Source organism: Colias philodice, chromosome 5 (genome assembly GCF_061535455.1).
Source record: "Colias philodice isolate Cphi_HAF_F1 chromosome 5, ilColPhil1 Martin Lab GWU primary, whole genome shotgun sequence".
In the NCBI taxonomy this organism is placed as follows: domain Eukaryota; kingdom Metazoa; phylum Arthropoda; class Insecta; order Lepidoptera; family Pieridae; genus Colias; species Colias philodice.
In genome coordinates this window covers 3121308-3139734 of record NC_143090.1, presented here as the reverse complement: position 1 = coordinate 3139734, position 18427 = coordinate 3121308, and the positions used below count along the sequence as shown (strand labels likewise).

The following is an 18427-nucleotide window of genomic DNA, read 5'->3' as shown; positions in this document are numbered from 1 at the left end:
TTTTTAATAAATATTTATTAATTATTATTTTTGTTTATTTAATAACAATTAAACCACATCGAATCAAACCCTGAAAAATGAAAGGGTTCTATTCCTGAGCATACTCAAGCGTAAGAGAAAAAAAAAGACTCGATTAGTAAAGTATTTCGGTCGCTATCGTGTTAACAAGAAAAAGGATCCACACATACAGACACACGGACGTCCAAGACAGAACTTTTTTAAACTGTTTTTTAACTAGTTTAAATAACAAAAATGACATCAAAAATATCATGAACGTTAAAAATAGTGTTTTTTTCTTAATATGTGTGTGTATGTATTATCTTACAAGTGCAATGTATGATACATAAAGACATTTTAAGTTTGAAAAATCAGATGTTTTGCGCGAAGTGACAGTAGTACCCACCTCAACGCTTCGCTTATGAGGCGTGCAAAATACTAAGAGATACATTTCGCGCTTTTTGGGGCACCATTATTGTAGCCACACTTAGTTGGATCCTGAAAGGTTTATTAATAATACAATACTTTTGTCAAAATTCGGTTGTTTTACATTTTAATATAAATAAATTATTATACATAGGTATATGTAAGAAATGGCATAATTCAATGAATTTAGCCATCATTCCATGTCCAGTTTACGCAATCACTATACTATTACTTTGTGCACTACTATTGAACTAAAACTTGTATTTTTCGATCATATTTTAATTAAATATTTATTTATAACGTTCATTAATCACAACTACTTATTGTCTTTTCAAAGTGGACATTTTATGAAAAATAGAACTCAAACATTTCAAAAATGTAATTTACAAATGTAGATTATTATTTCTTATTAAATTATTTATTAGACAAAATACCTACTTTACATTATACTGTGACAAGTAATTGTTGTAATTTATTAAAATTATTTAGGTTAAATATATGTTAAATTTTATTATAATTATAAAAACAGAAGCAACGACATGCTAAAGTAATATCGCAAAATACCCACACTAAAGTTTCAATATCCATTAATTTATTAGACTAAAATTCGTTTAAAAGTATTGAAACTCCAAGGGAAAAAAGACATTTGGAATACTTTCATTAAACTGACGGTTTAAGAAGTTTTCTTTATATAGTTATTTAATAAAGTCTCTTATGTCATAAGTATTTTATCTGTTCTTATAAAAATAATGTGCAGCTTTTACATAAAATTAATGGTTTAGCTAATTTTATGTAACGAAACTCAGTCATAACTCATGATCATACGATCTGATTCACATTACCAATTCAAGAAGGTCTAATAATATGTAATTAAAAAACATCAAGTCACGTCCCTCGCTTGCCTGTAACTTATCATCGGGTACGACCATGACGTCTGATTTTCTTTCCGCGTGATGAAATAAATAAAATCATTGTAAATTAGAGGAATAGTGACGTACCTATACCGTATACCATCGTATATAATATCTCATACCTTGCATCATACCTATTTGTTTCCTTTTTCTGACAATTAACAGGTTGTTCGTGACAGAAATCAGGTTCCACGCAATATCATTGACCTCGAAGTTTCGTGTTGGAATAAATACTGATTTTGGCACTCAAAACTTGTATCAAGTTTCATATATAGACCAAAACATAGAACAAATGCAAAAACAATGACGTTTAAAATTAGTTCTTACTATTTTTAATGTGCTCATGCATTTTTTTTTTTTCATAATAATTATGATAATGAATATTACAAATTGCGATTTAAAATCTATATTATAAAGCTGAAGAGTTTGTTTGTTTGTTTGAACGCGCTAATCTCAGGAACTACTGGTCCGATTTGAAAAATTCTTTCGGTGTTAGATAGCTCATTTATCGATAAATCGTATATATATATTTATATATACGATTTGAATGAATTTCAAATCGTATATATATAAATATGTAGGTAATAAATCACTTTTACGATATTAATATTTCCATTCACGCATCGTTTGAATCATATACCACATAACACGTTAATTGACAAATATAATAATAACAATAAAAATCCTTGAATTTATATTCAAGAACAGTACATTAACATTGTGTTGGTTCCGGTGATTAGTCAAAATGTACTTACTATAAGACTTCGGAGAAATAATTAGCGAATAATACGGGAAAATGTGTCAAATATATCCTCGAAATTTGACAGGCGGGAAATTCTTAATCGTGACATGGCGATTTTTTTTTAATTCCGAAACCACGCAATAGAAACATCTACCTATGGTCTATACGTGTGCCAGTTTAGTTACCTACGTAGGTAGTTAAATAATAAATAGTATGGTTTCCTCCTACCCAAAATTGAAGTACCTACCTAGTATGTTTTAAATTTTTAATAATTAATTTTATCGTTGAATGAATACGCTTTAAGAACTTTGTGTTAAAATAAAAGAAAATATCCTTTTTTACTAAACATTGTTATAAATGGAGATTAACGAAATAAGCCTATGTGGTAGTTTTGTAATTAATACATTTCATCTCAACCAATTGTGTAAAAAGATATTAAAAAAAAAAAGAACGTATAAGCCCAATATTTATATCTATAAAGTAATCTATCAACGCACAGCCCAAACCACTGGACGCATCGGGCTGAAATTTGGCATGCAGGTAGATGTTAGGACGTAGGCATCCGCTAAGAAAGGATTTCCCGAAATTCTTGCGGGAACGGGGAAAAACGTGGGCGGAAGCTAGTATCCTATATACATATGGCATGTCTTAAAAAAGTATTATTTTTTTTCCTTCATTTCGGTGGATTTTTATGGTAGTCACACGGTAGATATTATTCAGAAGTAGTCCCGACCTTGACAATGAATGACTAACAAATATCAACAGACTTTACCGCTAACCTGGGTCTAGACTTTATACACTGACTCAATGCAACCACAATATACAGACTGACAAACAGCCACGCGACAAGCATAGTAAATAAAGGTAAATATGACTAATAAAAACTAAGTCTAATTTATGATATTCTCTGAAAATTTCCGGAAAAAATCGGATAGAAAGCAATAAATAAATAAAAGGATGCATAAATTAATTCAAATTACAATTAAAAGATTGGTAAACTTTTTTGCTTTTTATTTTTGATTTATTGGTTGTAGAAAAAGAATGATAGTAGAATGAAAATTTGGAATAGAATAAGGTTTTATATAATGGCTTTTTTATCTACACTTTGCCCGATTATTCATAAGAGTACCTTTCTAATTTAACTTAAATTATAATTGCATTCCTAAAAATAGGTCAATTATTAATGAACTTATTTATTTCCTAATCTTATGTTTTAAAAAAGAGTGAGACTTAGTTAATAACGGAAATAAAAGCTAAAGGTTGTTCGCCCCTTAGGCCTTGTTCACAATAACAACTTTACAAAATTTTCGTCAATATTGATGAGATTACAATAAGGATTAAAATGATATTAACTAGGGATATAATTAATGGAATGGGCTCTCTGGATCATTACTTAAAAAAAACTCTTAAATTCGCTTGAATAAATTTTAAACCTGGATAAATATCCGACGAAGCATATTGTGTGCTATAATGGTTATCAATATTATTTAATGTCGAGTGACACTTCGTAAATATAAAATCTTGATTGAAAAAAGGGCTGAAGAAGATTGAAAAAAAATAATACCTTAAATAAAATTTTGACTATGTGTTGTGAAAACTTACGGCTACAGAATAACATGCAGTTCTGATCTGCTGATCATAGTAGTTGAATTATATTTATGTGCATTAAATCCACGAATCAAGTATGTAATAAGGTAATAATCCCAATTACACTTATAAAGTTATAATTATTAATTATAGCATTAATATAATAATGAAATTAAGTGCATAATGAAACATGAATTCGGTGGAAATGTTGATTATGTAGTTGTTCAAGCACATTGTAATTCCTTAAGTCACTTATAGAACAAAGAACGACTCATATTTATCATAAAGTGACTCACAAATTAATCAAGACATTGAGGTGCTTTTCCACCAATAATGTGCGAAGATGTGTAGCGAGGAATGTGTTTTAAAGAACCAATCATATCGCTTCATTTAGTTCGAAGTTTGAAGCGTTTAACGTTTGAAGCGATACTATTGGTTATTTACAAACACATTCCTCGCACATTATTGGTGGAAATGCACCCTTATTCTAAAAAAATATAAATATAATTTGTAAAACACAATGAATCCTCTGAAACTAGTCATAGAGCTTGTGTATTGTGTACTCATGTCATTATTGAAAATCCATATCTTTGTAACACTTATGATTAGACAGTATGAAGCTTATACAAAGGCAAACATTTTGAATTTTAATTTTATTTATTTTAGGACTACGTTAGATGTGCCCCATATTGTGATGTTCATAAATTTACTCAGAAATTTTTTGTAAAGTAATTTGGAATAACTATGGATGTAATAGAATATAAATAAAATAAATCAATGTCAATTTATTTTAATGAGCATGGGCGATAATGTAAGTGTGTACTTATGATGATTAATGACTTATTTTAATATGAAAATTTACTAGTTATGTTCGCAAAAACTCTATATTAAAACTGAAATCACCAAAATAAATATTTATAGTAAAATCAAACATTTTATCAAATTCACGCCTTAAACTTTATATTTTTCAACAATGTTTGTATTACGTACTGTAAACTGTTAAGTTAATAAAATTAAATGCTGTATTATGTTATGGAGCAAGTAAAAAACGGGGTAATTTTCATAGTATCCAATGTCACAATGCCCTCTTCCGGAGCTCTATATCTGTCGTTTTAAATATCTATTCGAACCAATAACGACTCAAGGGTTAATGTTTTAAACTCAGTAGCTTCCCAATATAACATTCAATACATGGAATTATTAAAAATGCCTCTATTATTACTTAATCCGTAACATACGTATATTAGATAACAAAATGTAATGGCAAATCAAAGCGACTATCTGTGTCGTCAGTTTTATGATACTCTTGTCTTGTCTTCACCTATTAATTATTGTTATTGAGTGAATTTAATTACAATACATTCCTTCTAACATTCCAATACAATTATCTTTGTTGTCGTTTTACAATGTAATTGTAACACAATTCAAGACAAACTTGTTCTGCAGTCGATAACCACTATTATATTGATTTCTTATTAATTGCAGTTTATACATAATTTGTTACATAGGTGATATCTAAGAGCAATATATACAGTATTACTATTACTATACATATTTTATGTATCGTTACAACAAATCATTCAAATACTTGTCTTTAATCTGTAATCGATTCTCTCATCGTAGGCGTTAAAAAGGGTATTAAAGTTTATTTGAATTTATATTTTGTTTTATTTACTCTGTATTATTTCCTATATTACTTATCTATATAAGTTGAAGAAGTAATATGACATTTTTAACACACATTTGGACAGTGCAACGGCGATGGTTGCAATAAAGGGAAAACCGTAATCAACTGAAATTACTACATTTTCAATATCCAGAAAAATAGATACAATTTGTGCAGAAATATAGGTAAGTAAGTACCTAATCACAGTACAATCTCAAAATGAATGAATAAAACAAGAAGCAATTTTAAGACCAACTAGCTGTGATATAATAATATGCGGTTTTACCCGCAGTGATCCGCTCCTATTTGTCTAAGCGAGATGATATATAGCCTATTAATAGCCTTCCTCGATAAATTGGCTAGCTAACACCGAAATAATTTTTCAAATCGGACCAGTTCCTGAGATAAGCGCGTTCAAACAAACAAAATCTACAGTTTTATAATATTAAGTATAGATTAGTTTTGGTCTCTTACAATGTAGGTACCTACTATGTACCTACTTGTATAAATTGTAATCGTAACATGAGTATCAATAGTATTCATTTCCCAACTATAAAGACTTAGCTACAATTATACTGATAAACATAAACATTGATAAGTACGTAATTACCGCTATTTGCAGAAAGCGGAAAACTTTACATGATAAGAATAACATTATACATTGGGAAAAAACATTCAAATGTGAATTAGGTTTTCACGTTATGGTTTAATGGACCATCGACAATTGAGACGAGGATATAAATTGCTTTAATAACCAGAAATATATTGAAAGAAAATTCATTTTTATACGTTTTCAATGTATCACGCTGATAATAGCTCTTTTTATGTCAAGTAAAACTCTGCTGGGGCTTCATTGGTACAGTGGTTACGCATGAACGTAGACCCGAAGGCAATTAAAACTTTAACTCTGGCAGAGCACTGAAATCTGTCTTAATGAATAAGAAAATTAATAGTAAAGTCAATCTCAATTGACACATATTTCAATTAAGTAAAATCAAAGAAAAATCTACCAAAGACTACTAACGAGGCGCAGAAAGTGCACACACATTTCTCAAAAGCATTTAAAACTTTTACAAGCAGTTCTTTCACCAAATCTTTTCCTTCCGTATCCTTAACGTAAGTTTAAGATGTGTCAAGGAAATATAAAAAAAAACTTGAAATATAAAAAAACCTATAATTTATATATAACTACTAGCGGTCCGGCCCGGCTTCGCCCGTGGTACATATGAAAAATAGATGTTGGCCGATTCTCAGACTTACCCGATATGCACAGAAAATTTCATGAGAATCGGTCCACCCGTTTCGGAGGAGTATGCAGACTAACATTGTGACACGAGAATTTTATATATAAGACTAGCGGCCCGCCCCGGCTTCGCCCGTGGTACATATGAAAAATAGATGTTGGCCGATTCTCAGACTTACCCGATATGCACAGAAAATTTCATGAGAATCGGTCCACCCGTTTCGGAGGAGTATGCAGACTAACATTGTGACACGAGAATTTTATATATAAGAAGATTATTTTTATATAACATTAAATTTTCCTTTAGGAGTAGTAAAGATCCAACAATTAAATTGTGTTAATCTTTGACACTTCAAAAGCTTACTGAAAGCTGAAAGCTAATCGCACATTGTTTTGCTACTTATAATTAAAAAAAATGCGCAGATGTTGCAAGGGAAATTTAGAACATACTGCAGGCTTGCTATATAAATTTGAATGTTAGTACAATTCACAAAAATAAATTTAATTTATTTGTTTATTTTATTTCTTTAACACTTTATTACACATATTATTTTTATAAAATTTAAAAGTACTTAAATACTAAATCTCACAGTTGTTAATAAAATATAATTATGTAAATGAAACAGAGTTAGATATGAGCTTAATAAATAAAAACAACAAAGAAATCTAGATACGTAATTTTTCAAAGATATATCTAACGCAAATTCCATTGGCTAATTTAGTTATATGTAATTTATTTATTTTACAAAAATATAATAAAATGAAGTTGTAAAATTACTGAATATAGAATTTAGAAATTATAATTTAAATCCGAAAAACAGTTTCAATTAGTCGATATTTTTTTTAACGGAGAAGTAGATAATAAATATTTTTTTATCTGTAGGTAAATATAATGATTTTAAGTTATAATATAATTTACAGTTTATAATTAATTTCGCTCTACATATTTATTAGTTATCAAAAAATAAATAAAAATACCAGATCATAATTTACTCATTTAACACAATATTTTTAACAATTTTTTAATCTATCCCTCATTGACTAAACGTTGCACAAAAAACGACACAATTTTTTCAAAATAATGACGGTACAATTTAATAATAAACATTAACAATCAATACGTCCTAATTAACCGAAATGCTCATTAGCGTTATCGTATATTCCTACGACATCGAACGTATATAATAAATAGCTTGGTATAACACACGGTGAACCAGTCTGTTGTGAACAACAAATAAAAATGTATCGGACAGCAGTGGTCGTGTTTATTGCGCTGGCGTCTTACGTGTCTTGCAGCGCGCGAATCAACCGGGTCCAACCTTTGGACAAGCCTTGTGAGTACATGTGTCTTCAGTGATAGTGAATGTGTAGTGGTACTTATCAACGGTAACGAGGGTGTCATCGTTTTGCATACGATATCCGATGTTAACGCAATTATGTGTATTTAACCCGAATAACGTGAAGGCTGAATGCCAAACAAATATTTTGTTTTTATTTTTCGTTTAGATCATACAGTGCGGTTTAGGCATAGTAAAACGAACATAAGATTTTTAAATTAATATGAAAATAAACACATAGATAAAATTTTAGCGCCGACGTATTTTTAAATAATATTTAAATACCCTCTCTAATTTATCTAGGTTTCATGTGTCAATTTAGGGAAACGGTATGGCAAAATTGATTTTTCTTGTATTGATATTATTCTAAGACCTTAGATTACAATTAAGACATGCTTATTTGCTAAAACACAATAAAATAAAATAAGATATTGGATCATTAGTTCTAAATTTAACGGATGCTTATAATAAAATATGACGAATCGGTACACATCAGTAAATATGAATAAATAATAAACAAACCCACTCGTGTACAGAACACTATATTTATAATACATGAGTGACTATTTAAGGGCAACGATGACTCCACTGTTTGAATACTAACTTCTTTGTTGTTTAGTGATTTATTATGAATCCGTTAGGAGTTAGGACATTGTTTTGCTAATAAAAATAATACGCTACTTTATTTTTTAGAAAATTTTTCCTGCAACCTAACTTAACGGTTAATATTTGACTCTATTCAACTGACTACATGTGCATAAATAATAAATAAACACTTTATTGTACAATGCACAGATATAAAATACAATAACATACAAAAGGAATCTTCACCGTACAAATTGGCGGCCTTATCGCTTTGAAGCGATTTCTTCCAGGCAACCTTGGGATATAGGAAAATGAAAAGAGTGAAAAAGTGCATAGTATCTATTGTATGAGTAATTTGATTATTTATATATACCGACAGTTTCTTAGATATTATGTAATGTGTAGTTTAAAAGTAATAAAATATAAAGATGGTTATTGTTATTTAAACTAAAATATTATTAAAGAAGTCAGTCTATCTTTGTAATAAATAATAATTAATTAATGATCGACGTCGATGAGGAATAACCTATTTTGTCTTTTTCGCCAGTTTTGTAAATTTTACTAAACTATGAAGCCATCATCAAATAAATAACTGCCGTATTTACAAATTGAATATAATTGGAAAATCCATAATTTATAATTAATGACCTCTCTCTCATAGATTTTCATAGAAGTCTATCTGATAATTCATAGTATTTAGATAATTGTAAAGGTTTGATGTAGACGACTAATCACAACATTCATCAGCTCAAAGTAATAATGGTTAATTGAAAAAGACATAAAATATTTGGAATCAATTAAAACAAATTCGTGTAATAGGATGATACTAAACTAAATAAATATTTAATTAAGAATGCTATAGACACTAGAAGGTAGACATTCGTGATAGGTACCATAAAAAAAAAACAAAATGTAAAAAATAACATAACTTCTGAAATAGGTCAATCATTTTTGCGGATAGTATTTATTAGATTTTTTTATTTAATATGTATAGTATTATATTATCCGTAGTTAATATGTTCATTTGAAATCAAAATAGAAATTTTTACAAACAATTAAAAATAATTCAAAAAATTTCCTATAGAAAACACGCTACGACGATTAAAACTAACCATCAACTTGCTATGTAATCTGTGACAATTATAATTATGCTGTCGTTACAGATCAATTATAATGCTATCAACGTATGCACATTCGTTTTTTTCTTGTAAAAGAAAAAAAACTTCTTAATCTTCTTCTAATTACTAACGTATTTTGTCTTAATTAAAAAGATACGAGTACTTACGTACATTTTTTATGGGAAATTCAAAAACAAGAATAACTATATTTAGACATTTTACAATCTGGGTAATCTGAATATTTTCTGTAAACTGTGTATTTTGAGGAATAACTTTCTTTAATGAAATAACAAACATAATTATACGCACTTTAACTACCTTCAACATTTTGTCAAGCTAGACCAAGCAAAAACGCTCCGAAATATGCTATAGGTACTTCCTCTTTTCTTATCCTCTTGTTAAAAAGTTACATTTATGTACAGTATTTCTATATAAAATGTATATTTTCTTTTATTTCTAGTGGTGGGGGTTTACATTATTCAGACTCGTAAGTTGCTTTCTGTGTTCTTTGGTTCTATACTAATAATATTTAATACTTAATAATATATCTACTTTCCATATTCTTACTATATCCAGAAAAATCCGAATATCACTACATAGTATAAAACAAAGTCGCTTTCTATGTCCCTCGCTGTCCCTTTGTATGCTTAAATCTTCTACGCAACGGATTTTGATGCGGTTTTTTTTTAATAGAAAACTTTAGCTTCAAGAGGAAGGTTTTAGTATATAATTTATTAGGTTTTAGACAAAGCGGGCGAAGCCGCGGGCGGTAAGCTAGTATTTTAATATAATTTTAAGCCTTGAAATACTCTTAACATTGGATTTTTGCAACAACTTGCAAACTTACCAAACCTGTATTTTATAAAATAAAGCTCTAGTCAAACCAATGAATATTGTGGTTGTTTTACAATTATTATTTGTACATAAATATGTCATCTATGAGCTTAATAAGTGCTTATTAATTTTGACAATTAGTAAATTAATTAAATTGTATAGTTAATTAACTAGATACCTCACTTCGCAAGCTTATTAATGTACTAATTATAGGACATGCATGTTAACCTTTTTTTAATTCTAATCCATCAATCATACTACATTATTGACTTCCCATTGTTCACTAATTTAATAATACCGTTAAAAGTAAATCTAAAATGTATATAAACGATAATTTGTATGTTTGTTTCTCTATAAATCGAAACGTTCCTGAAACTGAACTTCATGACTAATTTCATTTGAATTATTATCTCTATGCATATTATAACGGTTCATTAGACGAAAACATTTAAGGAAATTTTATTTCAATCTAGTTGTTTTGATTACCTACCTAGGGCTAACTATGTGCTTTTAATTTCCTACAATATTTTGAAAAGTCTTCATCCATACAATCTGTCCTATAATCTTATATATAAAAATGAATCGCAAAATGTGTTGGTAAGTGCATAACTCGAGAACGGCTGAACCGATTTAGATAAATCTTTTTTTATTATATTCCTTGAAGTACGAGGATGGTTGTTATGTAGAGAAAACGTAAGTACATGTACCACGGGCGAAGCCGGGGCGGACCGCTAGTAATATTATAAAGAGGAAAGGTTTGTAATTATGTATGTATGTATTTCACGCATAAACTACTGAACCGATTTCAATGAAATTTAGCACACATATAGGGGGTAACTTGGATTAACACATAGGCTAGGTTTTATCTCGGAAATCCCACGGGAACGGGAGATACGCAGGTTTTTCTTTGAAAACGCGGGCGAAGCCGTGGGCGGAAAGCTAGTATTCATATAAATAGAAAACGATCTAAGACACAATTATTGAAAATGATATGAGGATAAATAATTCGATAAAAATCTATATTTTAAATTTATTCTTTAACTAAAGCCAAAACGGTTTCACATGATCACGTTAAGTCTTCCAAATATTACCCAATACCGGTTTTTGTGAACAATACAATTAGCAAGAAACACGAAAGATACTGATGATCACGACATTGAAGTTAATTCTTGTTTCCCTTCGCTTTTCTCGAAAAATTGCGAAAATATCTCAAGATAATCGACAATGCTACTCTTAAGTTTGGACAATTACAAGCGTTGTTATTATTTTGTAAACTTTTAAATATATTTTTCCATAGTTGATATTAAGAGACTAATAATAGTTGATGCCTGCTCTTAGATTGTATTCTAAGAAATATATTCTTACACAGCAGTAATTAGACTCGACAAACACCTGCAGTTTAGCTTAGGTACTCGCAATCACAAGTACATCTCATTTGAGCATAAACGTCTCCATAATAACATTAGAAAACAGTATTTTATCAATTATCAAAGAGAAAATCCAAAATAAACTCGATATCAATTAATCATAAGTGATAATAACTCGCCTATCGCACTAGTATCTCGAAATGTTGTTAAATTACACCATTATGTTTATATATGGGAAGTTGAATTATTATTTTGAAGCCTATTTTTCAAACATCATCTCTCATCAATCATTTAGATTTTCATCATCTTCGTACAAACCGTTTACAACAAAATAAGAACCTTGCAAGTGAACCATCGCTAACAAATAACTCACCATTTTCTGTTTGACTTATCTGATAAGGGGCGATTTGATTTATAAATTTATTATAAAACTAGTATTTATATTTCAGGTTTACACGTAAATAAATGCAATCCGGACAAAGTCCCGCATCCCGTCCTCCCGCGGGACGATCTAAGCAAGCCTGTGAACGAGAGATATCCGTCAGCTGTGCTCTTTGGCAAGACCTGTGGGGGAACCATCATTGGTGATAAATGGATCTTATCAGCTGCTCACTGGTAAGTTTCATACTAATATGATAAACTAGCTGTTAGCCCCGGTTTTTTCACGTTTCGTTACGGGAAAACAAACATAGCTTATGTTACTCGGTACAAGCTCGGTACCAAGCTTTTTAAGGAAAATAAATTGTCCGATTAGATATTGAATTAAGTCGTAACAAATAAAAATATTCCCTCTATATCAAATTAGTATAGATACACATAGAATGACCAAAACATGTATGTATTTGAAATTTGGTATAATACAATTTCAAGGCTACATTAACGAGACGAAAATAATTGAATGTCATATAGCAAGATCTCATGCATATCAAAATGAATACTTGTAGGTACATAATAGGTATATGGTATATACTAATAACTAGCTGCTCCGCGCGGTTTCACCCCCGTGGCTCCACTCCTGTTGCCCGTAGTGTGATGAAATATAGCCTATAACCTTCCTCGATAAATGGGCTATCTAACACCGAAAGAATTCAAATCGGACCAGTAGTTCCCGAGATTAGTGCGTTCAAACAAACAAACAAACAAACTCTTCAGCTTTATAATATTTATACTATAATATACCATACAAAAGATACATTTATCTCGAATGTATATTGAATATCAATACATATTAACACATTTGAGACGCATTTAAGTTAGATTATTGACTACGTCAGTGGTTTTTCCATGTTTACCACAATTTATTGATCCCACGAGAATGGAATAGTTATGTAATTTAATTAATTTATGTGGTCAATTATATTTATGTTTACGTTGAGGACAATTTATTTATGTACCTATTTTTGAAGTTATCCTTAAAATAAGGACAAATATTATTAAAAAAATATTTATACTGTACAAATTACATACTAAAATTAATTCTAAAATAAGATTTATTCCTGTTTGTCGTTTACACCTAAAGATATAAATGTTGCGGACTTATTAGAAGCGAATCAACCAAAATACTTGAATTTGCATTGAAAGAAATAGCAGGATTAGTAGTAATCAGTCAATAACCTTGTTGTATACATATTATAACACTAAAGATGAGACGCAGAGCATCGCCGGACCTTTCGATAAGAAGTGACCTTATGATAGCTTTTTCTTGGATGCATACAATATTATGTTAGTTTATCTTGAACAGGATAGTTTAAAAAAATAATATACATAAACGATAGAACAAGGAAAACAATAACTGTATAATTACCATTCCTATCGTTCATAAATATACCGGCAATGAATAATAATTAATTATTTTACAAGATATTATAATTTATATCTGTTAATTTTCATATGTTACGTTGTGTGTCGCAGTCAAATTGTATTTTGTAAAATGCTGAGGATTTACTTTTTCCAAAATTCTACAAAAAGACGGTCGCGAGCGGACGGAGCCCCACTTCTGTGTAGTTTAAAAAAACACGTACCTAACCTAACCCACCCCCTTATCCAAACGAAAAATTTCTGATTACGAATCCTCGACATATTACAAAATGCCGCGTTTTGTAAACGGCGAAATAATACAATTTGCCTGCAACATATATGTATGACAATATGAATATTCCTATTCATTATAGAAAAAGTAAAAAACACTTTGTTGCACAATGCAAACAAAATTACAATTACAACAATAATGGTTTAAAACAAATGTACAATTTGGAGGTGTAAATTCATTCCAAGGCTTTTATGAACGTGTTTATTAGTATCCTTGTAAAAGCTGTAGCAAAAATAATAATAATGTTATTATTAGTTATTAGCTTCTGTTGTGTATTATTTTCCACATAGGCATAGAGTTATGTAACGTATTTTTTCTAGGTTAACTGAACATGCCAGTTTTATTTTCTATACAATCTATAAGTCCTCATCTGTAATCGCAACAATTTAAAAAATCACAATACACACAGACATGATGGTCCTAATAAATTTGGCAATGAAAAGCTGTTTAATCGACCGTAAACGAGGATATTATTAAATAAACTGCAGGTAAAGCAGGTTGCTATGTAAAATAGGTTTCCCTCATTTTCATATTGACTAAAGGGTTTTATATGGTAATAGGTACTTGGAAATAAAACAATATTTACTGCAATCTATGCATGTTGTTATAATATGGAAAAAATAAATAGTTAAAAAGCTATGATTTTAAGATAGTTTCAGAAAAAGTCTGACTAATAATGATGATATGACATGGGGAGTATGGCAAAAGAGGCGAGCTCGAATCCCGCATCGTAATTGATATTATTCTATTTTTTTTTAATGTCTCATTTACAAAGCATTAGTTAGAATGCCATGAAACTATGCCTCAAATACATTTTTGGAACGAAGTTCCGCGTTGTGAAAGACTAGACGGAAAAAATTGCAACTCACGAAAAGTTGCAACGACACTTTTTTACATTTTTTATAAAGGCTCGGTTATAGATTCTTAGTTCTATTGGTTACAGTACACTTTTCACAAGAGGGCGTGACATATTGGCGGGAACAAACAATACTGAAAATGGCAGCGGAATCAAAGCCCGCGTAAAGAAACTGCACATTCATCCGCGATTCTCTGTTGGCCCGTACTGGCTGAATACAGATAGCTACAACATCAAACAGGTATTTTATAATTTTACGGTTATTGGTTCTAATGACGTTCCCGGATAAACCAATAAATTATTGAATTTTTTTTTTGGTTCTCATTTTTCTCGAATTTTTTTTTAAATTATTCACTTCGAGGTTTTGTTACAAACTAAAATAAATTGGCTCTTCGAGATATAAATTTCCATCCAACAGAGCTTACCATACTCGATACTTCCTAATATTCTTCTACATATCGTGAGATAGAAAATAATTATAAAACTCAGAATCAAACAGATATCGAATATGATATTGTACGAAATTTATAGCAACATTTTTATAATCTTATAGGTAGCTGCGCGATGGGACTTCCTGCTGGTCGAGTTAGAAGAGCCCCTGACCCTTGATGGCAAGATCTTAGCAGCATCACGTCTAGATGACGCTACGTACCACCATCCTGGAGAAACTGTTGGCTTTGCTGGCTTTGGCACTGCTACACATGGGGTGAGTGATAGATATTCAAGTGTTCTTAAGATCTGAGACAATTTTTACCGTCTAGAATTCTATCTTCGAGTTTTAGGTCTGCAGAAGGTATGGGGAGCATGCCAATTTTATAATGTTTGATTTGTTTTGAAGTCGCAAAGTTATTGGTGTTTTGAGGTCTATTATTTACAATGTGATCAAATAAGGATAATTACATAATGTTTGCATGGTGTCTCCATTATATTTTTTTTTTTCCTTTGCCTTATGGATCTAGTCGTGCATTAATGTGCCTACTTATAAATTCAATAGGTAAAGGATATTCTATTTATTTATTATTTATAGATACTACAATTATATAACTATGTATATAATTTCAGGACGTAATGCGACCAGACATGCACGCGATGGATTTAGAGGTGCTCTCTGACTCGGATTGCGGAGAACTGGTGGAGTACGATTCACAGGACATGCTCTGTGCCACGGGAAGACCACCTCGTTATGACACTGCTTGTAATGTAAGTATAATATCTATACTCTATACTTAAAATGGGAAATTTATTTGGCAAGATTCTTAGACATCAAAATGCCATGACGTGACCCTGAACCCCTTACTCTCAACGCGCCTAATGAAATTTTACTTGAAAAAGTCTTATGATCATCTAATAATCTATAGGTACTAAATTAAGTTGAAGAGTTTGTTTGCTTGAAGGCGCTAATCTCAGAAAGTAAGTACTGGTCCGATTTGAAAAATTCTTGCATTTTTAGATACAGATAGCCCATTTATATTTATAGATCAAGGTATTTAATACAATCATCATCAAAAGAATAGCATCCACCAATAAGACGAAGCACCGCAAGATACCTACAGCTAATAAGAATTCTTATGTTCTCAAAACTTACATTAGCCTCCTTTGAAGGTTAATAACCGTACTGGTGAAGTGTTGTTTGGTATATAATGCGTTGTCAAGACTGGTTCTGAAAATGCCGGTACATCGCGATGACCTTCATTGGTGAAGTTGTGATGTGAATAATGTATGCAAAATTTATTTAAACTTCGATTCAGATTGGTATCTATTGATATTGGCCTAGTCTGATATAAATTTTTTACTTGAAGTTTAAACAAACAAACAACACCAATCCCTAAATATTCCATGAAAATTTAGCGCAGGAATTACGACCAAGCAGTTCAAACTGACACATTGGGGCTGATAAATAGTATCTAATATTACATTATAAAATTTTTAAATCCGTTAGTGAAGCAGTTGCAAACCTTTTTAATATTTTTCTCTTTTATAGCAATAACTTCATAGGTACCTACTACTTATTTATATACATAGATGTGCTTTTGTATTATGTATATAACTAGGTATGTTATATTATATTAATTATGTTTCATTTTCTATTCTAGGGCGACAGTGGTAGTGGTCTAATCGACGAATTAGAGAAGCTTATTGGTGTAGCTTCATGGGTTGAAGACGACGCGCGTGAATGTAGACCGAAAGCCAAAATCTACTTCTCCAGGGTAGCTGCTGCCAGACCATGGATTAAAGAAATAACCGGCATTTAAACAGAGTCTATACCAAAGATATAAAATAGTAATTTAAATATTTTTGTAGATTAGTGATTGCCAATGAAGGCAAAAAATTGTCTACGTCTTAACTGCATTTGCAGTCATATGACATTCCATATTAGGTTATCTTTAAATAATTGTTATATTAATTGTAAGTGACCATAAATAGACGTACAGCCATATTTTCTGTTAAAATTGACTACTACATGAATACGAACACGGAACAAGTACTAGTTATTGGTTCGCTGTTGCTTTGTATTGTAAGAAACTAAGCAGAACTCATGACATTATGAATTATTATAAGTTTAAAATTTTCGGAGTTGAGGTGTTCTCATAACTATGTATTAATGTAAAACATATCGAAGTACATATTTGTTGTTTATATTGCGTAGAAGTTGGAACTAGCTAGTCATTTAAATTTCACTTTTAATTATATTCGAATCCATTAGAAACAGTCGTTTCTATTTAGGTATAAGAAATCTATAAACACGTAAACCAGGCTTTACAAGGCTGTTTTTAATACAAATAAAGCTTATTAATGACATTTTTGTTACAATTAAATAATTAGCCAAATGCGAAACAATTTTTTATATAGAAGTTGGTTAAAATTCCATTTTAAATACAATATACTTACCTAGTACATTCGGGGAATTCCGGATGTCGGGTAATTTGTAAAATTCTGAATACCAAACCACGTTTCATCGTTTTATTGTGTGTATAGTGAATATAGTGAAGGTATCGCATGGACACAAACATCTATCTATACATATTTGGTTAATTCATCACTAACTACGTATTAATTACATTATTGCATTTACCCCGTCATCTGGAATATTACCCTAATGCACCTGATACTATCTGACGCAAATATAAGTACAAATGAAGGAGATTCTCTGATACACTGAAATATGTAGATATGTTTACTATGTAGGTACCAATATCTTCTGTTCTATGTTATAATTATTACGATAAATTTTTCGAAATTTACTACTTAAAACATATCAATGTTATAAAAGAAACAGATACAAAAAATCTTATTACTTATAATAAATAGGTTTGTACAAATTAGTTACATATTAGTTATTAATGATTTATGTTAAAATAAAACATACGTATTTATTTGACTATTTTATTTGAGCCCTTTGCATGTATAAGGTATAGGTAAACTGTACATAATCATATTTTAAATGGAATATTAATTTAACAAGAGTTCACATAACTATATCTGTCTGATGCTTTTCCTTTCCTTTTTCCATCCATTTTCATCTTTTTTTTTTTCTTCGCTGAAGACGGAAGAACAGAACTTTGATAAATCGACATTATATTATTCAATTACGTAGGCGATTAACACACGGTGCCGCGTGCCGCCGCGGTTGGCGGTGAAGCGGTTCTCAAGTTGCATTGGCTTCTATTA

The 18427-nt window shown here is 30.3% G+C and overlaps 1 protein-coding gene across 2 annotated transcripts; it reads left to right on the top strand.

Annotated features, from left to right (window-relative positions):
* Positions 1–7764: 7764 nt before the first annotated feature.
* LOC149488338 (scolexin B-like) lies at positions 7765–18130 on the top strand. 2 transcript variants are annotated; one of them, XM_089695480.1, is made up of 7 exons: positions 7771–7906; positions 10073–10099; positions 12263–12428; positions 14846–14999; positions 15312–15464; positions 15821–15958; positions 16852–18130. In XM_089695480.1, exons 1-7 carry the CDS (start codon positions 7813–7815, stop codon positions 17008–17010), a joined length of 891 nt encoding a protein of 296 aa, XP_089551606.1. In that variant the 5' UTR covers positions 7771–7812; the 3' UTR covers positions 17011–18130. The 2 variants fall into 2 exon arrangements, with proteins under 2 accessions (XP_089551607.1, XP_089551606.1); XM_089695481.1 differs by lacking the exon at positions 10073–10099 and having other exon boundaries at positions 7765–7906.
* The last annotated feature ends 297 nt before the right edge of the window (positions 18131–18427 follow it).

Coding starts and splice junctions, on each gene's coding strand:
- LOC149488338 (XM_089695480.1), top strand. CDS start 7,813: ATGTATCGGACAGCAGTGGTCGTGTTTATTGCGCTGGCGTCTTACGTG. Junction 15,000..15,311: donor ATAGCTACAACATCAAACAG/GTATTTTATAAT, acceptor ATAATCTTATAG/GTAGCTGCGCGATGGGACTT. Junction 15,959..16,851: donor GTTATGACACTGCTTGTAAT/GTAAGTATAATA, acceptor TTTCTATTCTAG/GGCGACAGTGGTAGTGGTCT.